Below are 24,847 nucleotides of genomic sequence, written 5' to 3'. Positions count from 1 at the left end.
TGTCCCCACTTTTACTCAATGTGTGTGTAGATATTTATCTAGTTGACATTAGAGTGACACATGATGTCAATATTGAGAAAAAATTCTGTTTCGATTTTCATTTGTGCACAACAAAGATACTATAGCCAAACTTTTTAAGCATAACGTGCTATTTATTGATATGATACATATTGATGACATCGGCAATTACAGTAAAAAGCTGATATGATCAGTTGCCCACAGTAAAATTTCGATTTAAAATTTTCTAGACTTGTTTAGTGATTAGTATATCAAACCTTTATAACGCAATTCTAGATACCATGGCTGGTGAGGAAGATGATAATACATGGTAAATATGTAAATTATGATGAACTAACGCAATAATTACTCAATGTACAATCATTAACAATTACTGAAATATTAGCTTATGGGTAGTCTCAGCATTCATTGTCAATAATATCTGAGTACCTATTATTTAGACATTTAGATAGTCCTTTGCAACTCCGCTGTCTCAACTTTGTAAAGAAAAAATGACATACTGTAGTGTCAAAAACTTTTATGGCTTTAATAGAATTTTTTTACAATTCTTTTATAAATTATAATGTGTTTTCCTATGTAACAATAATTGTACATTGCCAATTTATTTTTAACTCCCCATATATGAAATGATTAATTCATCTGAAAAAAATACTGTTTAAAACTCTGAAATTGAGATAAATATACTAAGATATGAAGTTTTACTTTGATTGTAGAAGTTTTGTTTTGACATGAAGAATAGAAAAAATAAGTAATAAGCCAAATATAGTAAAATTATAAACCTTCTATTTCTCGTTAAAGCTGCTAACATACATTATCAGTACTAAGTCATTTCTATATATATAAACTTTTTTTTATTAATTGAAAGTATCACACCATACAATTGTTTGATAATTATCAATGCTTAGAAGTTCTTGCTCCTTTATTATTTTGTTGAGTAATTTAGTAACTTGTAAGGAGACAATAAATTATTAACTTAAAACACTTAGGTTTTTCTTAGTGCTTTATTTACATCCTTTTTTATGTTATTATGCTTAATGATTTGTGAGGTTTGTGTATAATTATTAATTTTTCCTGATTGTATTCTGGCAAATAAATTATATAAAATTACTTTTTAGGCTAATTGAATTGGAGTCAGCACTGCTAGATAGATGTTCACCACAGGAAATTAATCATATTACTAAGGGAAAGAAGATTCCTGACAGTCTTCGTCCTGATGTCTGGCTTGTATGTTTAAATTGTCAAGAGGCTGGTAACCAATTACTTCTCTTTGATGAAATATTTGATTTATCTAATCAAAATGTTTTGCGGGATGATGTAAAGAAGTTTGTTAAAAAATTAGATAATGACGATGAAGAGAAACTTGCTGTTATATCAGACATTGAGTCTATAGTTACATTTTATTGTAAATCAAAGTCAATTTCTTATTCTACAAATAATGGTTGGATTGATATACTATACCCTTTGTTGAGTTTAAAATTACCAAGGTCAGATACATATAATTTATTTGAAAAAGTATTGAAACTCTACATACCAAGAGGCTGTGTAACAAATGGTGTTCCATTTCATATTTTAAGATTAGTTTTGCAATATCATGATCCAGAATTATGTTCTTTTTTAGATACAAAGCGTATAACACCAGAACATTATTGTTTGCCATGGTTGAGATCTCTATTTGCTGGTACTTGTAATTTAGAAGTAGTTCTTTTTATGTGGGATTTGTATTTTCAGAGATCAGATCCATTTTTTATATTTTTTCTCTGTCTTATTATGATTGTTAATGCAAGAGAACAGTTATTACAGATGAAAAATGAGGATAAAATGTCAATTATAAAGATGTTGATTAGTATGCCAGGTGATTTAGAAGCAAATGATGTATCTGACTTTTGTTCTTTAGCACATTATTATTCATTAAAAACACCACAATCATTTCGTGAAGATGTTTTAGAAGTACTATTTTCTGAAAGTGGTCTAGAGATTAATTCCAAACTGTATTCTCAAGCCCTCTGTTTACCAGTTGCTGTGCATGAGCTAATTGAAAGTGCTACAGTAGATGGTGTTGATGGTGATAATGTAAAATTTTTTCTTGTGGATTGTAGACCTGCAGAACAATATAATGCAGGCCATTTATCAACTGCTTTCCATCTTGACTGCAATCTAATGTTGCAAGAGCCTAATGCATTTAATACAGCTGTACAAGGATTATTGAGTGCACAACGACAAGCTTTAGCAGCTGGGTCACTTGCTGCTGGTGAACATTTGTGTTTTGTTGGCTCAGGACGAACCGAGGAAGATAGTTATGCCCATATGGTGGTGGCATCATTTTTAAAGAAAAATACGAAGCATGTATCTATGTTAGATGGTGGATTTGTAGCCATACATGATTATTTTGGACCACACATGACCGATTGTTTGGAAGAACATAACATATCTTCCTGTCTCGTATGTGCACCTAACAATAATAATTTTAATAATGAAACTCACAAAACAAGAGTCCGTGATAATATACCTGCCATACAGCTCTTTAGTAAATTGTCTTCTGCAATGAAGGCCAAAAGTCAAGAAGTGAAAGGAAAACTAATTGAATACATTGTTAATCCCAATGCTACCGTAAATAATGGGGAATGGCATGTTTCTGCTGGTGACCGAAAGGAGCATAGGTATAGAAATGTTCCACCCGTGTTCAGTATTAATGATGAAGATGATGATTCAAATTCTGACTCGCGGAGAGATATTATTAGCACTGAATCTTTAGAAGAAATTGTTGAATTACAGACATTTTTAAAAGGACAAAACATTGTCGACAAATTTCAATGTCAAGAAGTGTTGCTGAATGGTTATATGCATGATTCATATTTAATAGTATCTGACACACATTTAATTATTTTGCGTGAAATCCCCAATAGGCGTGGTTTTGCGAAGATATTATCACGGAGACCGCTTTCTACAATTGTAAAAATAACAGCTAAAAAGAGACATCCTGAGTTAATAACATTTAAATATGGTATTCCAGATGGAGATAATTTACTTATTAAAGATATGGATCGTTTTCTTATACCTAATGCTTCGACAGCAACCAAAGTTGTATCTAATCAGATTGTGTTACAGTTGGATAATAAAATACAGTAATACGTAAATACTAGTCTTTACTTGTTACTGAATTTATTTCAGTTGAAGAAATTTTTGGGTCCGGATAATTAATAAATTTAAAGAATAAGCTATTTCTTGTTAATAATAAAGTTATAAAGTGTTTTATTGAAATTAGAAATTTGTAGATTTATTTATATTTCAGTGAATTTGTCTGTTTATATTATTTTATTTATTAGGCCAATGTACTTTGAACATTAAGTTACTAAAAAGTGACTAAACTCGTATTATAAAAGATAACATTGTACATTGAGTGGCGATATATCTTCGTATCTAATTGTTAAGAACTCGCACATGTATACACATATTTAGATTACTAGTGATTCACATATTTGTAATCTAGTATCACGTCCAACGTACATAATTTTGATGAAATATGTTCTGGTAGATGCAAGAATATAATATTCTTATGGTAGTCGATATGTAGGATCATAGTATTAGTATATATTTTTTATGGTTTGTTATCAGCTATACAATGAAAATATAATAAAAATTGCCATTTTGTTTGAATAGTTTGGTTAATGCTTATCGCACAAAAAATTCTGTTTCGATTTGAGAGAAACAGTAAAATTGAAACCCCATATTTTATATCAGACAAACACTCCTTTTGTGAGTAGTGTTACAATACAATTTATTTAAATTAAACGTTGAGTTTTGATTGTCCAAAATGTATATTTACGTGTAAAAGTCTAAGACATTTAGTAAGATGGAAAATGCTTATGGATATTTAAAAACTTTTATTTTTAATATTCGCTTCATTAATTCAATTAAGTTATTGCCTAATAATATTTATGAATTTATTTACGTATGTGATATATGAATTATTTGTATTTTAAACTCCCAATGTATTTTAGTATTTAGTCTCTTAATGTCCATTTGATAATAATTTGTAGTATATATAGGGGTTTATCATTAAAATAAAACGAGATATCACATAATACTTATATAAAAATAGTTTTTAAGGTATCCTATATTTAATTAATTATTACTAATAATTATTGACTTCATTCCAATAAATAATATGAACTAAAAAATATTTCATTAAAAGGTGTGAAAAATAAACTCCAAACAAATATGGACATTTTCCGAGATTTCTGTTGGTAATTATGTCTACCTGAAAAAAAGTGTACAGGTCGTAATCATTCAGCCAGTAAAGTGCGACTAGGTGGTACATTACATATCTTGAAATTTTACGACGAAGAATTTTAGATTTCGTTTCTGCGATTTCCTTTATCGATGTAAATAGGGGCGATAGAAGTTATTAAGTATATGATGAGGATCGAATTATCGACGTCTAATGTAAGGCTTGCCTTAATTTGCGGTTTCCAAAAATACCAATTGAATTACTTTCTAGCAATATATAAGCATATACTTAAACGTTTCATTCAGGTTCTTCATTCTTTTAATTATAATTGTTTATATACACAAGCACCTTAGAAGAAAACTGCTGTTTTGAATTCAAAAACTAATATTTTTTAGTGTTCTATACTGTTGACTTTGTTATACTAATATTGTATATTTATAATTTGATTTAGATTTTTAATAAATGTAGTGACAGTTTAATTACCTTCAATGTGTAGTTTTATGTGTTAGGGTTATAAATTAAAGTAATAATTCGTTTATATTTTTTTATTTATACAGAAAGTTAAATCGCTTAAAAACTATGATTGTAGCAGATAATAAAATAATTTCACACCATAGCTGAAAAAGAGTTTTCTGTATCATACGATTTTTTTTTATTTTTAGGTAAAGCGATTAGGATACAAGTAATTTTTATAGATATATTTATTACGAGTAGTCACAATAATTTGTTTTAAAACGTATTGATGTTTTAAAAACTACTAGCTGTAAGTTCTTCAAGTTTATATAAAATATTGGTATCCTCGAGCAAAGTAAATATTCGAAGATCGTTTTACCGTGCATATAATAAGTATTACTAGGAATAAAATGTTATTTTGTCGCCTTATTACTTTTAGATCCGATTTTTATTGATAACCATAATAGGCTCGTGTGTATTTGTATATGCATAGCATATTAATTAGCTGAGACGAGAGCAGAAAAAAACCTTTTTTTAGTTTTAAGCTGTTTATCTTAAACTCTTTTTTAAACTGTCGTTTACCAAAAAACTAATTCTTTAAACTAAAATAAATTATTACAATTTCTTGAAAGTGCTTAAATGATAAATATGGAAACTAATCTGATAAAAATGTATGAGTAATATAAAAATAAGCAAGAGACGATCATAACTTTCCGAGTATACATTGTCAAAAATTTCACACACAATGCAGACTACATGCATTCAATATTTCTTACAATTATTAATTAAAATCATACAATATCATTTACCCTTAAATATTATGCAATTAAATTTAAAAAGTATTATAAATTTATATTATCGATGGACCGTATTATAGTACAATGTACTTGAAACTTTGGAACTACAATAACAATTTTTAGTAAATATTAGCTTGTTTAATAATGCATGTCAACGTTTTATTCCTCCTAAATCGATGGTCGGGCAAGGACGCAATTCGGCGTCGAAATGTAACGATATTCGTGAGCCCGGCAGCAAATGGCTTTTGAAGTGATAATAGAAGTCATATAATTGTCTTCGTTGAAATCCGTTGTAAGCGATGTTGAATGCGACCAGATGTTCACGAGACAAGGGGGATTCCAGGAATACTTATACAGGCTTAAACTTAAGATGAGTCCCCCATGTGACAGCGTAGCGTAGATAAACAGCGGTAGCATCGCTTTGATGAGGAATGCTGCTGAGTTTTTCTCCAATTCTTCGGAAAGCTAATAATGGAGGTCGCTCGCAAAAATGAAACATAAATACAAGATCGGGTGAAAGGATGATGCAAGGAACAAAGTGATAAAATTGTGATACAGAAATAAGGAAATAGATTGTAAGTTTTTTATTGTATCAAAAATAAAAAAATAAACCTAAATTCTAAAGTTTCAAAAAGAGAATTAAAAAATGTAAACATTTATTAAAATTGGTGAAAGAATATTACAGAGCAAAAGACGAACAAGGAAGGAATAAAAAATAGTGAATGATACAAGAGGAGAGCGCAAATAAAAAGAAAAAAATATTGATATAGAGGTCCCTGTTCTTAAATATGATAGGGGAACAAGAAGCCCCAAACCAGGGCTAAAAAATTAAATACGTTATTGAACATGCAGAGGTTAAATGAATTTTGATTGTTTAAATACGGTAATTAATCATTACAGAATTTGCGATTGGATAATTCTTTTTGTTACTCAATTTATTTTTGTCGATAAACTAAATTTCCAAACGAAAAATGTGGTTCCAATTAAATTTTTAAATTTAATTGGAACCACAATCTATCCTCTGTGGCAATTATGGCTATTATTTACATGCGATACCTTATCAGTTGTTGTGACACTCACACAATTTACTTCGAAATTTATTTTGTGATCTCACGTCATTAGTACAGTGTTTCTTGGTATGTGAAACAAAAAGAGAAAGGCAATAACTTTCATACTCTTTTATTCATTGCGATATTTTCGCATTCTAGCTCCATACCCTTGCATATTATGTTAAATATAAAATATTTATTTTAAATAAAGGACTAATAAAGTGCACTAATCTTCAGGATTACGTTCGAATTAATCAAACTTTTTAGATTAAAATAAATGAAAAAGTTGACTGTCCATTAATCATTAAAAAAAAAACTAAATTAAAAATAGAACTTTAATAAAAGTTAAAATTATAGCAAAGAAAATAAAATCCGTGTGTTGTCAGAGCACTTTTAAATAAATTGTTTCTTTTTTTCTCTTTTGCGATTTATTTATTGTTGCAAATTATTAGTCTACATAATTTTGTCAACAAATATATGGATAGTCCGTTCGAACAAGCCGCTTAAATTGTGGCATTGGTGCGAGAAGCCTTAAATCGACGAACGATTGCTACAATTTTGAATTAAAACCTTTCTACGGTTTCTAGAATTTATCGAAGGTTTGTAGACACAGGTCTTTACACAAGGAGAAGTAGTACCGGCAGAACTCGAGCAATTACCCATCGCCACAATCGATTTTTTGTTTCAATTTTCCTACGCAGTCGTTTCCTAAAGTCAGTAAATATAAAAACAGAGTTGAATGAAGTGCGTGAAATAAAGGTGAGTTCACGGACAATAATATAGAGTCTTAGAGAAGCGGCATTCACCCTTTTTAACCCAGGAAATGGTTCGAAGCTATCTGCGGCTTACAGAAAAGCTCGATAAAAATTTGCTTTTAAACATCTTAAATAGCCTGAAGAGCAACGCGCCTCCATATTATTCACTGAGGAATGTAGATGTTTAAATGATGCAGGAGGCCGCAGAAGAGTTTTTCGTTTAAATGTTCCTTTTAGGTGGGGTGGCATTTCAATGATTGGGCGAACGGAACTTGTTCTTGGACATGGTTTGTCAAATTGATTTAAAGACATAATTCTACATGACAGAGATTTTAGAAGCTCACGTAATACCCCATCGCGCAGCTCTGATCTCAATGTCATTGAGCATGTTTAGAACAGTTTAAAAAAGTTGTGTATGTGAGAAATCCTGCGCTCACAATAGTGACAGCGATGTGGCAGCACTTAAAATAGTGATTTAATAAAAATGGACAATATTTCGCAAGAACGTTTAATAAGCCTAATCAAATCACATAGAGATTCCTTATTAAAAGCAGAAAAAAAATTCCCGTTTCAACTTCTTTTTATTGTAAAAACAATTTTTTTTCAATAAATCAACCAAAACAAATTGTTGTTACATTTAGCGTTTTGTTCAAAAAATTTTAATGATTCTCTCCAGTATACCAACATAAACTTAAGGATATGATAATTCGCTTAATGAAGTTATCGAACCAAACTATAGGATTCAAATTAAATTTGAAATTTGAATACTTTTTTAAAATGTATTTAAAGTGTATTTAAGGCATCCTGATCTTGAGTCTGTTAGTGTGTCTATATTTGCCGAACCTCCATATGTACATTTACAAACCAAAAAGATTAATTTTATACGTTGTCTCTTCATTTGTTTTTATTTGAATATACATGCATACACAAATAAGTGTATACTTATAATTTCAAGTACATCATACGACATTCGCACTATTACATCTTTCAATACATTTATAACCCTTAATTATTATTTGATCCCCAGTCATAAAGAGTTTAGAAGTGTAGTTAATGTTCTTGTATTTTTCGTTATGCACGGGATCATTTATGCTACAAAGTGAATTATTTTATTATTTTCCAGATATGTCATAACCCTATCTAAAGAACTTTCATCTAGGCAGCTCTGATATGTTTAAGTTTGGCGATTTTGATTAAATCTAGGCACAACAATGGTTATTCGAATTTCTTTTAGCCAATATCAACTTATTTTTATCCATTCTTTTTCCTTTTATATCGGAAAACGTCAGTGACTTAAAAGACGTTTTCAAGAGGAACATGATTCTATTTCGTATATTTGGTGTTTCTGTTATTACAAATTTTAATCTGTCTCCCGCTTTTATCTAATATCACAGCGATAACATAATAAATCATAGTGAACATTATTCTGGTTTTTTCATAATGTACATAATTTAGAACAATTCTTTTACAATGTATAAAGGTATGTCTTTGTTAGTACATAAAAAAGGAAAAACATTGTTAACAAGCTTTTTAAGAAAACCCATTGCAGAGTGTCTGAGAAGAAAGCTTATATTTGCTTAGCTTATTGCTTTATAATAAGTCTAAACTACTTCAACCGGCAGCATGGGTTTAGGGAATTCAGTCCTCATTCAGATTTAAGGGGCGTTTTGTGCATTATCCCACAATAGTCCATGAAAAGCAGTTCTTTTTATTAACTCATTAACTCGGCTCAATTTATATATGCTGTAATGATTATTTCTTTACATTTAAAGCACTTGTGCGCAAATATTAACTTTCTTCTAGACACCGTGTAGTATCATTAATTGAAATTTATAATATTCTTATCACAGCCCAATAATTATTTTAAATTAAGATATTAAACGGTTGTCAAACAATTTTTATTAAGTTCAGAAATAGCACTGCGAATAGAATATACGAAAAGAAAAATTTGCCTGCTTTGGAAACGTTGGATCCAACTGTTGTAATATTTCCGTTATCTTGAGAATATGTTGATGGTTTTATTAAGTCCACTGGAATAAAAAATAAGGTAAGTAAAAAGTTCCACCACGTTTATGAAAGAAATCATGAATATAATTTACTAAAAAATATAAAACAATCGATTGACAACATTCTGTTGAGGAAATTTGAATTTTTTATAGTTACTGTAATTAAATTTTTGCTAAATACGTATAATTCAAATTTTATGTAAAGGTATTTTATTTTGCAATGTTATTTTACATACCAATCACTGTGTCATTTTTCACGTCTGCAAATTTGTCTTCGATGCTTCGAAACTCTGGAATTGTACTGACACAAGTAACTTCTAGTCTTCCAGTTGCTAACAGTTGTATTTCTGAAACTGACACATACAGATCTCGCCCGCGGCCAGGTCTTCGACTTCTATGGCGACCGCTTGTTCTAATTGAGTTTGGATCCAGATCTACCGAGTCAGTCTGAAATGCAAATAATTTAATTTAATTATAGCTTTTTCACTTTTTTTATTTTACTAGTTAGAAAACTATGAGATCTAACCTCAAAGGTTCCAATATTTCTTAGATAGCAATTAAGGAAAATACAGAAAATCGTCTTGTAGTTTTTTTTTCCGGATTTTTTATTATTATTTATACTGTTATGTATCAGGTTTCTAATGATACGAGTATAATAGTGGTGAACAAAATATTTAAATTTTACAATAACGACCATGTTTGATTTTTATTGGGCCAAATAAAAATATATTTCGTAAATAAATTAAATATAGGTTTTGAGAACCAGTTACCTGACGTATAATTTATAATGACAAGAGATATCGATATATTCTCTGGTGGGCCCGATGCATAGATTAGCCTCCACCTTCTCCCGTGAATGAAAATGGGCATATACCCGTTATACGCGTAAAAAAGCTCTAGAACCGATTGCTGCTTGGGATTTAAGCTCTGGAATAGGGACCACGGACCAGTAAGCACAGCGTAGTACCGACCGCCTTGGTATGGATGTGGTAAGACACTGAATGCAAGCTGCATCCAACTATTTTTATCATAAATTTACGAGAGAGCCCATATGCCCAGGAATCCTAAACTGAAATGACAATGATGATGGCGATGATGACTATTTCATCGATTATTAGATTTTCAACGAACTAAAAACAAAAAATGATATTGAGCTGTCATTATTAATAACTGATGATTATGAATTTATTATGGAGCAATAAACAATAATTTCCATGTGTTTCAAATGGTTCTTTTGAAAATAAAACTTAACTACATTACAAGTTCTGTGGGCTGATAAATTTCTGTTAGTAAATGCGAAAATAATGTAAGGATAAGGTTTATCAAATTTTAGAATTAACACTGTGCTTCAAAATTTAATTGTATTTGAAGTACACCTTATCTTAATATACCTTAGTATTATTGGATGCACCAAATTAAAAGGTAATGTGCGAATTTGAATCATAAAGTGATTGATAATGCAACAGGTATCATTTGCGTTGTTAATACATTTAAATAGCTTAACAGTAATTGTTATTAGCTTTTGAAGCTATTGAATAATTTTGAGCCTATTGAATAATAAAAGAAAAAGGTACATTATATTCAAACATTTGAAGATTCTTCTCACCTGGGTTTCTTTTAAGCTGCAACCAGGAGGTTTTGTAGCGATGTGGGAGACATGGCTTAGAGCTAGTACTGGTGGTAGGGCACTCCCAGTCTCGTACTCAAACGGCTTCTGCAGTCCTCTTCGGCTACCTTTTTCATTCAGTGGCACGCGGTACTTGTGGGAGTGGACTACTAATTCATCCATCTGTAATCATCAAATAGTTAATCGATTAATGTTTTCATTGAATATTTATTTTAATATTTAATAGAAGTGTGCCCAGGAATAAAAAATATCCATAATGTTCCAATTTATATTACGTTATTTAATAAATCATTCAGAAATTACTGGAAGATCTAAATTGTGAGTAACGTCATGTTTTAGGGGCTTAACCTTTATTTTTAATTTTTCAGTTTTGATCACAAGCGATTAAAAATGCTTATTATTTATATTTATATGTTTTATTTATTTTTCTTAACGAATTTCAAGTCCAAGTTTCGAAGTCCAATTAAGAACAAATTATATGTCTCTTTTAAATTAGGCTTTGCTGTAGATGCTACAATTTTGTCTAGACTTCGTTTTCTCACTTTTCTTCCGTTAATGAACCACGTTATGTGCGGCGGCGGTAGAGCAGGTGCAGTGGTACAGTTTGCCCGTAGCGTTTCCCCGAAACCAATGAACCGCGCAGGGAAGTCTATGCGGGGATGATGCTTCTGTGGATCTGCCAAAAAAAGTTTCTATAGTCTTCTAAAAGCGAAGGCAAAATTGACATAAATGTACAGAGATTGTGGTACTTTAGAAATGATTAGCTTTAAATATTGTTCATCTTCTCAGAATGCAATGCTATAATTTTTGTTCTACTGTCGCACTATATCCAGGCTGTTGGAGTTCAGATTTTATAATAATAATATTTGGTCTATGTAGATAGAACAGAGAAGTAAGAGAAGAATATTTAAAAAGGTGCCTTTCTTAAATTAGATGTGAAAGATGTTCCCGTTTAGTTAGTACTAATTAATAAAACACAAATATCTAATTCTTTAGTAGCAAGACCTTGCACGACAATACTATATTTTAAGATTTGTGTTCCCTAAATTTTTGTGATTGAGGTTTCCATTGACATTTTCGGACTATATGTAAAATATTTTATAGCTGCAATTCAAAAAGATACGTAATCCCTGTTTCTGTCCGTGACAAATGATTAAGTTTGACGAAGGTTATTGAAATAAAATTCAATATAAATAAATTTAATTCTATATTTTAATAGTAGTTGACAAAATAATGAGATTGCAGTAAAATTACTTAGATTTTATAATATATGATAAAATTTTACGTTTGATTCATTTTCGAATTTTAAAATTTAGATTATTTTTTATTGTAATATCACACACATACTTATATTCAGTTGATATATGATGATATTTTGGTAAAATCACAGGAAAATCCTAGTTCAAATCCACGTGCGCTGTGAACTAGCTTATTACAAAATATCTCGTCCTTAGTGTGAAAACGTCATAGTACCGTCGGAATCATCTTGTCACTTGCATACACTTCCAAAACCGTTTGTACGAATGTTTGAATATAATATAGTGTTTTCGTATACAGGGAGATTGGTCTTATGTGTAAAAGCTTTAAAAGAGTGCAAGTTATGGTTTAAAATTTATAAAAAAAAAAAATGGATTCTGATTTTAGGTGTTGTTAAAGTATCGATAGAGTTCATGCGAAATGTTTCTAATAAACGTTATTATGAAATTGCGCAGTAAGTTGATTTTTACTCGTCTCATCCCGGTCTTATCTCCTAATTATTTTATTTTTAATCTCATAAATAAACGAAAGTTATTACAGTTCGATATTGTCGTGTAAGTACTTTTGAGAATCTTTTCATTATAACGCGTATTCGAAAGATTGTGCAGAAAAGTCATAGTCAAAAAACTCATAAAATCATTACAATCATCTATGAAGGTCAGCATAAAATTAATTTAACATCAATCATTAAGTTTGTGTCGCGCCATTTACTGAGACTGACTTTTTTTGATGATTGTATTAAGAAACATTTTTAACTAAATTGCAAAAAAAAGCATATTATTTTGAATTAAATAAAGTTGTAAAAGGTATACTGTAGTTTTCATCCAGTTTATGGGTAAAGTGAGAAATAAGTGGATTTCGTTGAAAGATCGACATGAGGAAAATTTTGAAATATTGTGCAAGTAAACAAAATATGCATATTGAATTATATTTCCATTTGTATGAACAACGTGTCTTTAGTTTTTCGGGTAAACGAGTCGAGATTGCATTTAAAACGGTTCGCTTGGTCTCTCGCCTTACAGTCTTTACATTCTTTCATGTGAGTAACTTGTTTACTGGTGGGCACTTTACTTAAATTCATCGGTTTGGATGCATTTGGACATGGACATTTTTCCTTGGAAATTACCTACTATGTTTATTTTTAAAACTATTTTCTTAATTATTTTTATAAACTAGAAAGTCCAATAATAATAAAGACTTGAAAATATCACAACATGAGGTAAAATATATACAATAAATAATGAATATTTTTAAAGTTTAACGAGGAACATATTGAGTATTACGTTTCGGAACTGATATTCAAAGAATTAATATAAATATTTCAGTATTTTTGTATACATTATGTTAGTACGAAATCTTAAAATATGAAAATGAAAGTATTTGTTTTTTTACAATTATGGCCACTTCTCAATGATGTGTCTTTAAAATCTCTAAATTAAAATTGTAATACCGAGGAGTAAAGTCGAAATTCCAATAAATAAATATTTAAAGCTCATTTGAGATTCACATCACGACTGGCTCGCTTCGTGCATTCAAATTATATGCTAATGATTGTGTTTGAAAGGTAGCGAGTTATTCATATTTCGTTAAAGTATATGGGATCATAATTTCCAAGATGGATTTATTTATGTTATTTAGGAGAGTTTTCCGAAAAAATGGTTAAAAGCAAACCGCAAATTAATTTACTTTTATAATAATAATGTATTTATTGCACACGGTACAATTATAATAATTATACAAATCCAAGTAGACAAAAAACTACAAAAAGAATAAATAGGCACACTATTTTTATTTGAGACGAGAAATTTGTATATACATTTCTTAGATGTTTCCATATGGAAGTGTCCGTGTGCAAGTGGCCCAATTTACCATGGACCCGCGGTTGAACTGCGTCTCTCTGTGCTTCCATAAGTCCATTGCTTTGACTGCGCATAGTCGCGTCACATTAATTGAAAAGTACTATAGTAATAATAATAATAAAAAAAAGAAAAATGGTACGCGTTGAACAGACTGCCACCCGTCCAATATGCCCCATGTTCATTAGCGATGGGCGTTGCGTTAGCATGCGTTTTATGTATAAATGATCGCCGTTTTGTGTATTTTTAGCAATATTTCTTTAGGCCTGCAATAATGACAATAATATATTAAAGTTATTGCACACAATCTGTATGATCGGATACAAAGAAGTAATGATTTTTCATTATTGTTATGGTATTAGTATAATAATAAATTAAAATAAAAAATATCATTATTCAAGGAGCCATTTACACGCAGTTTTGAATAGTCGATTATTTTAACATTATAAGCAGTAAGTTACTACCGGCTGGGAATGTTCTGAGTCTGAGTCTGAATGGGAATCTGCTGAGGAGAGCCGCCCAGAAACTCAATAGTTGCTGTATTTAAAATAAATTTCACTAGGTGTTATATACACATCATAATATTAACTGTGTAAATGAGTCAGTAAACTGAGTTCCACAAATTTCGAACCTAAAAACGCTTGAATGCCAACATAAGATTTATTTGACTTTATTTTTAATTTTAGATTTAAAACTAAGAGAAGGAAGGACAAGAAATCTTGAGGAATTTTTGGGATCTTGTAAATTTCTATTTGTGGGTTTTGTGAATGTTATACATATCATTATGTAATACTATAATCTACTGCTATGCGCTAGCGCTGTGAAAGATGTAATGTTGTATATTCAATATCAATCGAGTACTAATGAGTTGCAGTTGGCAATCAGTTCGAAAACCCGCAGGTTAATTGCCGTTAGCGGAACATTCCGTTTAATTTAATTATTAGTTTGTTTTGCGAAATGCAATTTTATTATGACTCGTTAATCATTTTATATTTGTTTGAATATATCAAGAAAAATTGTTTTCTCTTTACCGCATCGTTTCATTAAAAATATTTTTATTTTTACGATGGGAGTTGAATAATAAATGTTATACAATTCGGAAGTATAGTATAATTTTTATTGCATATGAAATAATAAAAAAGTAGACAGGAAAAAATATAACAAACAATTAGCAACATCAATAAACATTTTACTAACATACTGAAATAAGGTACAATAATGTTCTAGAAAGTAATAAGAGATAGTTATGGTACTGTAATACGTGTAATGATAATTCTTCGAAAATTAAATTATCATTGTCAATTTAATAATACACACGGTAAAAATTACGACGTATAATTTGATCTAGAAAAATGTCTAGCAGAAATTATTATTTTCTAGATAACTAGATTAGACACACATTTGAGAAATCTAAATAGTATTAGAAAATTAGAAAACATATAATAATGTATTTATGTCATTATTCATTAATTATCTTTTGATTCTAGATCACCGATATTAGTTTGTTTTTTTTATTTTAAACTCTCAAAATTATCGATAATAGTACAAATGCCAGTTAAGGATGACATCGACGAATATTTTCTTCTTTTTTTAAGCTTCGGCGTCTATCGAGACATCCAGTACAAGGCACAATAAGCCTCTTCATCAAGATCACCATAATAAAAGGCCTTGCAATGTTGTCGGTTCATCGAACACGATTAAATATGAATAATCTAAAATCTGTAAATGTTATTGGGTTTAACAAGGTAATATATAAAGATCTACTGTTGTACAAAATACTTACGAAAAACAGTTAGTTGTTTTACTCCTGACTCTTTTGTGTAAATAGGCGTATCCAAAGATACTTCGCAAGAATAGCTGCCGCTGGCCGCGAAGTCCAAGTTTTGTAGGATGATTGAGTTTTCCGTTGCTAAAGCAATCTACAATTAAAGAAAAAAAGACTTTAAAAATCTAGGAGCATCAGATAATATCTCATTTCAAAGCATACTATTAAATATCTTATACTAAACAAGTAATCGATTAATTTTTACTAATATTTTTAGTATAATGTTTTACGTAATTTCGGTTTTAAAACATTTACGTTTTTGTTATTTATTTTATTACGAGTTCTGCTCATAATAAAATAAATAGCAATTGAGATTCCATTTCATATATATTGTAATTATTGACATTCATCTGGCAATTTAACATTGTAGCAGATACGAGTTATAAGAAGCGATGAAATGTATAAAAATTACCTTATAAATAAGGTCGTAAAAAGTTACATATAAGTGTAATGCACGAATTGAAGAAATAAAAAATGAGGTATATAAGTGAGAAAAACAACCGAATTAGCGTTTACAAGGAACCACGTTTAGATGGGAAGTTAAGGCTTTAAGACGTGAGCGCTATCTTACCAGTACGTGCCGAGGAATCCGCAATTTTATATTTCCACAATTTGGGCAGAATTTAAAGTTATGTAAGGATCTTTAACTTGTTTGTTGTCATCGTATGCTAGTCAACTTGTTCAACCAAATTTAAGTGGGTACTTCGATTGTACAATAGAGTATATTATATATATTATTTATGTAATAAAATACGTTAAGTGCAGCAAGTAAAAACCCGAGGAAGGGTTTGTCAGAAGCCGTCCGAGAAGATATCGGACGATATCTGGCGTTCATCAATAGTTACTGTTAATTTCATCTATCTTAGTTTATTGTCATGTTAAATTTCAAAATCAATTACATACAGGTATAAAGAGAAATTTAAAAGCTTTTAGAAAACTTCATAAATCATCACTGGAATTTAATTGTTTAACAATACCTGTATATTCTCATTTCATAAACTGACGTTAGATTTAGTTTTATGGCTTTTAGAAGTAATGGATAGAGAATAATATAGACTAGCGCGTGGCGAATTAAACTTGTACCTACGTTCCCCCGCTAACCCTGAGTGACCTGAAACTGAGGTCGACCTGTTACCCTCCTGCAGTAAATGAGCTATGTGCATGCAACGGAACGTGAAGCAACCTGAATTAATTTCAGTACGCTTTCTATTATTGTGTTGTATAATAATACGCGTGGTTGTAGAGTGATAACTTTAATTTAAAACTCGATGGGGAACTGTTTTCGCTTCGCTACCGTTCTGAATTAACTTAAACGCAATATGTTACTCGCGATTAGTGGAGCTTAGTTAAGATTATAGTTACTGGAAGATAAATCTCATGTCCTCCTCTCTTAATACATGTAAAAAATCTGTTCGAGGGAGATCTTGAGTAGGCAGTTTTATGGCTTATCTCAGTTTATCTGTAATTATCCTAGTTTTAATGATGACTTATGTGTAAATCAAAATAAAGATTTTTATTTACATGATATTTTCAGAAAGTTGCTGAAAAGTCAACTAAGTTGTGGTGACAGTAACGCCGATATTACATTAATCAAAATTAATACTTTTAAACATTTCTCAAACCTTAATTTCCAAAATATATTAGATAAAACATAAGCTTAAAGTGTTATATGTCTATGAATTTTATTTAAACGTTATACTAAACGTCTTCTTTTGTAAATTGCGTGGTAATTCTACATGTAGCTTTGACCCGGAAAATTAACTCCACCCGGGCTGTTACACGCTTGGCATCCGTGTTTGTTGCTTTTTAAGGCGTGTAAATATATTTGGAGAATATACGAAATTCCTACTGCAATTACCGCATACTCATAAAACGTTTTTGATGACATTTGGATACTTAGATAAAGTAGATAGTGATTATTCAATATAAATTCTAATGAATATAACTTTCTCATATAAAAAACGACGCTGTTTGAATGATGTTACTTTAATACGAATAGGTTTATTTTATATAACTATGTTGTTACTGTTAGTTAAGAACGATAGTTGTCTGTCCGACCCAAGAACAAGGCAATTATCTTTTTCGCTCCGGTTGTCCTTTTTATACTTATTTATTCCTTTATTTTTTCTCCTTTTAATTCTTGTAAACTCCTGATATGGAGATTGTCTCACGGTTTTATAATTATAACAATAGATCCAAATTTCGTAATCTGTGTTCGTCATTTTGAATATCGGTTAAAATATGAAGCATTCGTTTAACATTTAATTTTAATAACGCCAGTATGACAGTGCAAAATATTTTGAATTTATCTCATACTAATGTTCAAACTTCTTGGAATTTATCGGTTCGTAAATAGCTAATCCTACTCTATCATGTGGCCCACAACTTTTATATTAGTTTTAATAATTGTTGTGAAGGACCTCTATCACGCGGAGTATCACTGAGAATAGTACGACTACTTTTACGCTAATTAAACCAGCAGTTTGCTACTATTTATAGTAACATGAGTTTTTTAAACACCTACAAACACCCAACCGAAGTCTAAAGTGACTGCTGTTGACTGTGACTGGGACAAAAGTCCTTAAAGATCACATATCGAAACTTTTCGTGTTTTATATACATAATGGTAATTACATACTAAATGGTAATTATAAATTGCTCGCAATTTTGAGAAAATAAATGACAATGCTCTATATTTTGTATAACCTGATTCTTAATATAATCCTGATTTCCTGCGTACCATTTATATTAAAAGGTTGTCAAATATCTCCCTTCCGCCTTTTTGTCTTTTGAATTTCGCGGCTATGTACAAAGCGCTACAGAGCTCGTATCTGGCAATACTATACATAATTTGAAAGGTCTTGACATAACCTACAAAACGACGCTATGCATGATTAGTTTGGATATTGCGTTCAACAGTTATAGACGTGTAAACATGGAATTTACTAACGCCGAAATTCGTGCTATTTTAAAGTTTCCCTTCGTTAAAGGCAAATCCGTTAAAGAAACGTTCCGTGAGATTAATGGTGTTTTGGGGGATGGTACTCTATCACTTCGAACCGCGGAGGAATGGTTTCGACGATTCAGAGCCGGCGAAAACGACACCATGGATAAGCCAGCCGGCGGAAGACCTGTGACGACAAATACCGATCAAATCATGGACTACATCGAGTTAGACCGGCATGTGGCATCTCGTGACATCGCCCAGGAGATGGGAGTTAGTCACCAAACCATTTTAAACCATCTGCAGAAGGCTGGATACAAAAAAAGCTTGATGTTTGGGTGCCGCATGATTTGACGCAAAAAAACCTTCTGGACCGAATCAACGCCTGCGATATGCTGCTGAAACGGAACGAACTCTGGTGACTGGCGACAAAAAATGGATCACATACGACAATATCAAGCGAAAACGGTCGTGGTCGAAGGCCGGTGAATCGTCCCAAACAGTGGCCAAGCCGGGATTGACGGCCAGGAAGGTTTTGCTGTGTGTTTGGTGGGATTGGAAGGGAATCATCCACTATGAGCTGCTCCCATATGGCCAGACGCTTAATTCTACGATCTACTGCGAACAACTGGACCGCTTGAAGCAGGCGATCGACCAGAAGCGTCCAGAATTGGCCAACAGGAAGGGTGTAGTGTTCCACCAGGACAACGCCAGACCACACACTTCGTTGATGACTCGTCAGAAGCTACGGGAGCTTGGATGGGAGGTTTTATCACATCCACCATATAGCCCGGACATAGCGCCAAGTGATTACCACCTGTTCCTGTCCATGGCGAACGCCCTTGGTGGTGTAAAGTTGAACTCAAAAGAGGTTTGTGAAAACGGCTGTCCGAGTTCTTCGCAAATAAGGAGGGGGGCTTCTACGAGGGAGGTATTATGAAGTTGCCGTCTAGATGGAAACAGATTATCGAACAAAACGGCGCATATTTGAACTAAATCCGATCACTGTAACACTTTTTATAAAGCATTGAATAAAGAGCAAAAAAGCGGAAGGGAGATATTTGACAACATGTTATATAATGTGCAGTGACAAAGAATTGATTGTCTAAGAGAAAAAATAATCTCTTTATATATAGAAAAGTGTTAGTAAATCTCATAAGTACTTACATTAAGTACTGCCCCGGGCGTTGTAAAGTTTCTGTAAGGTGGTTTCCTGTCTCTGATATATTGAAAAATCTTGGTGCCTTGACGTAAGAAGACAACTTTGTCGAGAAGATGTGGTGGGACATCGTGTAGACACCGCAGACGCACAGAGCCGCCACGAGCCGCCCATCGCTCCATTTGCAATTCCACTCGCACTTCCGTATGTCCGCGAGCTGAAAAAGAACATACTTTTAATATATTACTTAGAGGTTAAATTTTTCAAAGGTAATTGATTCCGAGCTAATCATTATTGTTCTGTGGACTATTTTGTCCATAAATAATTCTTAATAAACGTAGATTATAAAGCATCAGTACTGTACATGCGTACCGATAGTACCTAGTTATTCTTCAGAGATTATACAGACGGTCTGTCAGCATAAGTTATAATATTTTTCACTGAACAGACGTTATTTCAGTATCAAATTTAATATAAAACTGAGGATTACCTAAAAGAACATATTATTTAATTATCGAAGACGTTTAGTTTCTACTAAATATGTATTAATGTTGATCTCGTTAAGAGTCAATGTGTGTATTTTTAAACAAAAATTGCTAATAAAGATTTACTAGTTTAACAAGGAGCCATGTAAGGCATCATTTTTTTTATTTATTATCTGCGGCTAATTTTGTCAAACGCGCCCATAAAATGAGTATATTCTATAAGGAATATGCCATATGTTTATGAACATATGTCTATGAACATGAGCATAAATATCTAGATCTAGAATTAACAAGATTCAATTAGATAGAGTACAGAATACAGAATTCTTGTAATCCGGCGTTGACTAGGGGGATTTTTGAAAGATGACGACTGTGGCTGACAGGAGGAAATGACGAATGTATTATATATTTAATGGAATCAGGCGTTACCTCGCGGAAGTCCATCCTAAGTAAGAAAAGGACCAATATTTAGCCACTTCCGCAAATGCGGGCGGTGCATTTCATTGCACGACTGCCACTGCATGTGCGGACGTGGCTAAATATTGGTCCTTTTCTTACTTAGAATGTATTATATTTTTCTTTTATAGCATATTTTTTTTTAAATTACTGGTATTGTTATTTTTTTATTAATTTGAGGAAATGTATACCATCTCCGAGTGAGTGTCGTCCGAGCCGGGATTCTTTGTTGCTTTTAAATTTTTAGTTTCCTTTTGTTAAAGTATAGTCTTGATAAGTTATCATGGTTAACATATTGGTTACAGGGAGGACAAAATCACTGATGTTGTAGAGTTATTTGTATATATGGATAATATTAGCTTCCAAGCCACAAGCTGAAATTATGACCAAAAACATAGTACAGGGAAGTTAGGTAATGCTAATGACGAAAATAATAAAATTGCTTTATCATACTTATTTTTAAAGTTTTAGTAATAAATTTTAGATCACTTGCGTAAAATCTCAAATTAGAGTTTGTTCGGAGTCAGTGCTGATAGAAAACTGATATATATTAGGGTACCTCTATCACTCACTGCTATTCTATCACATATCTTTAACTATCTCAATTGTAGTGATATGTAGAAGAAACTCAGGAATATCGATTTATATATACTTAATGTACAAGTGAAATTTCGTGATAACTTCCAGTATATGCAGCACAAATTGTAAACCAGAATATTGAGAAAGTCTGCGTTCGCTTGAATTGGTTCCAGAAAAGCCCAGACTTGAATCCAATTGAATACGCTTGGGAAAGCGAGTAAGAAATCGATACTCCGACCTATATATATTTTGAAAACAAAAAATATGCACCAGTGGAAGAATGAATCAACATCTCGCAACATAATACAAAAAACTTGATAAATAACTTGCAGTATCGCCTCACATACTATGGAAGAAAAACCTATGCAGGCATAATCATCATGTCAGCCGATAGACCTTCATTGCAAGGCATAGTTTTCCTACAAAGATCGCCACGATTACTGGTCTTACGGTACCCGTATCCAGCGACTTTCACGACCTTGGCTATGTCCTCGGTCCACCTGGTTACAGGCATACAAAGTATTATTTAATAAAAATTCGTTTCCGTGTAGATATAACTAAATAGAAAAATATTTCCACATTTTTATTTCTAATTATTACTGTCAACTTCCTCAAATGAACCAAAAATGTTTCCAATATTATTATAAATTTAGTTATATTAACTGCCAACCGGCAAAAGCCGCTGGTTGTATTACTTACTGGAATAATTTTATTTGTTTCTATTGACCCAAAATTTTCGTTTAGGTGTGGAGTATATTAACAGATACTATTATCACGTTAAACACAAAGTTTTTATATATGTTTATAAGAATCTTTTCCTTTTGTAACTATTATTACATGTAGTACTATATTTTAATTTTATTGCTTTTTGATTGACTTCGTACAAGCCTGTACCCACTTCCCAACTAAGAATTCGTGGAATAATTTTCCACTGTGCCCATTTATAAACACGTAATATAGAATAAATTACTAAAGAATATAAATTCATTAGTGCTATGCATGCGTTTTTAATTTTCTTTAATCCCGCATAAAATTAATAATAAGGTTTTATTATTCATATTTGATTTTGGCATGTTGTTTGTTTATTTTAAAATGTAGTTATCTCTGAAATGTGAAACAAGAAACATATTTTCTATATTTGTTGATATTAACGATGTTTACCATGTACTTAGTCAATCCAAAATCAAACGAGACTTCGAGGTTTCTTAAACGTTTTTTTTTTAATTCACTGTGTATTTTTAATTACTCATCAAAATCATGAGTTAGAATTGAATACATAATATTTATGAAGTTAAACCTAATAAAGCGTGTATGCGCTGGGTGTCAATAATATTTTGATTGCATTGTTAGTTCAGGCAAACATATTTGCAGAAAGTGAGTTTGATTCATTTTTGTCAGAAATATTCTGTTTAGCTTGTTTTTGATAACAATCGGTTAATATTGCTTTAATAGAAAGAACATCACAATGAATGAATGGATGAATGGATCGTTTTATTATCATCTATTAAAAAAATCTTGATAACTTTAAAATAAAACGTTATCCTTTTTGTCTTATTACTCTAAGGAAATCTTCTTATTACAGTAAGCTTCACCCAGTAATGGTGGGAAAGAATCTTTTCCCATATAATCCGTGTACATTGATCAATGATACCAGCTGAATAACTACAATGTTCAAATGGTACTATAGAAATACTGGAACGTTATGTGCAATCATGTGAAATGGACGCATTAGAGGAAATTTTCTCATCACTGTTGCGTGTCATAAACCATTCGCGTCGACTTAACGCTTTGAGCGATACACGAGTTTCGGCGGCATTGTAATTTGCGGAAGGTACAAGTGATACATGTTGTGAACATATTTTATTAAACAGTCAAAAAATTCAAATACTTCTATTACTTAAGTTTTAGTTGAATTTATGACAGTATTCTTTTAAACATATGGGGTTTGGTATAAATACATTGTGTTTACACTTTCTAATGTAAAAAGTTACAATTATAGCATACTTATTAAAAACGAAGTGTTAAAACTGACTGATTCAACAGTTTTCTTAGGCATTGCTTTAGATAAAAAGCTCCAGTAGAAACCTCATCTCTCAACACTCACAGGCAAATTCAGGTTGGCTGTCTTAACACTTGAAGAAGTAAGGCAGTTAAAGGACGTTGAAATGGCTTATAGTATCTTACGTACTTAAAATTAAACGTATAAAATTAAGTAAATCTAATTCAAGATATTTTCAATTTTATTAAAACGTGTGGAACTTAGTTGTTTTCATGTACATGATTGATATTTTATTGTATACAAAAAAAAAATTGTTAAATTTGCAACTGTTGAGTTTCTGGCTTGTTCTTCTCAGCAGATCCGCAATCTGAACCGGTGATAGCTTAATAACTATCGCAAGTAGAAACTTATGATGATAAATAATTGACGATTTAAAAGTGCGTGTAAATGTCTGATAATTTAATGTTAATGCACCTTTACTTCGGACAATCTCGAAGATATATATCAAAAGACAGCGTAGAGAATTTTAAATTCCTTCGAAATGGAAAGCAGTATTTTATTCGGTGCAGCTTCTTGTCTACTTATAGGACGAAGATTAAATCGTAAATAAAGAACAGCTTCTACTTTCGGGCGACCACTTTGGATTTGGTGGAAATATATGCTGTTATAAGATTATTGAAAGCCAATTTTGTCAAGTGAAATCGACGGTATTGGTTATTTAACGGACTTAAAGGAACATAGCAAGAGTTGTTTTATCTTATGTAATGCGTACTGAAAGGGTTAGAATAATTTGGCTTGGCAAGCTAGGAGTGTATTGGTTATTAATATGCAAGCGCGATCTATCACTAAAGCCACTCGCCACTCCACAACAGCCTTAACGTTGACCTGTAATAATAATCACCTACCTAATTCTTGTTTCTTTAAAATTTATTTTATTTTTAAGAAAATATCTCTTAAACAAATTTGTAATATATAGGTATAGCAGCATTTTCGATAATTCTTAAAAAGTATTTCACATATAAGTCATTGTAAACTTATTTTGTTTTCATAGAATTGCTGTTAATTTAAAATGTCAATGTTTTACAAATACCTTAATTGATTTATGGTCTTTGTTCATGTATTTGTTCGATGGAACAGAATCTAAGCGGAGCAAAGGTCGTTCATAATTTACAATCCCTTATCCGGCCACGTACAAAGCGTTTCGCTTCCGCTCACACGTACATACTTGAGCAAGCATATCCTCGCACTCGTGTACTGTATTTCACCTACATTAAAAATTAATCGTTGTAGTTTATCTTTTCCTTACTTGTATTTTAGTAAATGTGATGAATGGTAATTTATTGTTAATAAGATA

General features: G+C 31.4%; 3 protein-coding genes across 3 annotated transcripts in view; 1 reads left to right on the top strand and 2 right to left on the bottom strand.

Moving 5' to 3' along the window:
• Positions 1 to 24,847, bottom strand: part of ATPsyndelta (ATP synthase, delta subunit) — a 212,332-nt gene that overhangs the window by 81,619 nt on the left and 105,866 nt on the right. The window lies entirely within an intron of this gene.
• On the top strand, positions 60 to 3,844 carry TBC1D23 (TBC1 domain family member 23). The gene is made up of 2 exons (XM_068776271.1): positions 60 to 328; positions 1,134 to 3,844. The coding sequence occupies exons 1-2, from the start codon at positions 300 to 302 to the stop codon at positions 3,142 to 3,144; spliced, it is 2,040 nt and encodes a 679-aa protein (XP_068632372.1). The 5' UTR covers positions 60 to 299; the 3' UTR covers positions 3,145 to 3,844.
• Positions 9,188 to 23,132, bottom strand: LOC137932865 (uncharacterized). The gene is made up of 7 exons (XM_068776550.1): positions 23,075 to 23,132; positions 19,983 to 20,191; positions 15,830 to 15,965; positions 11,476 to 11,609; positions 10,894 to 11,095; positions 9,543 to 9,740; positions 9,188 to 9,330 (listed from the first exon to the last, which is right to left on the bottom strand). Exons 1-7 carry the CDS (start codon positions 23,130 to 23,132, stop codon positions 9,188 to 9,190), a joined length of 1,080 nt encoding a protein of 359 aa, XP_068632651.1.

The sequence above is a fragment of the Battus philenor genome, unplaced genomic scaffold, assembly GCF_028537555.1.
Source record: "Battus philenor isolate CCGP_79_NKW_IND1 unplaced genomic scaffold, ilBatPhil1.0.hap1 SCAF_12, whole genome shotgun sequence".
Taxonomy (NCBI): Eukaryota; Metazoa; Arthropoda; class Insecta; order Lepidoptera; family Papilionidae; genus Battus; species Battus philenor.
This window is presented reverse-complemented; position numbering and strand designations above follow the sequence as displayed.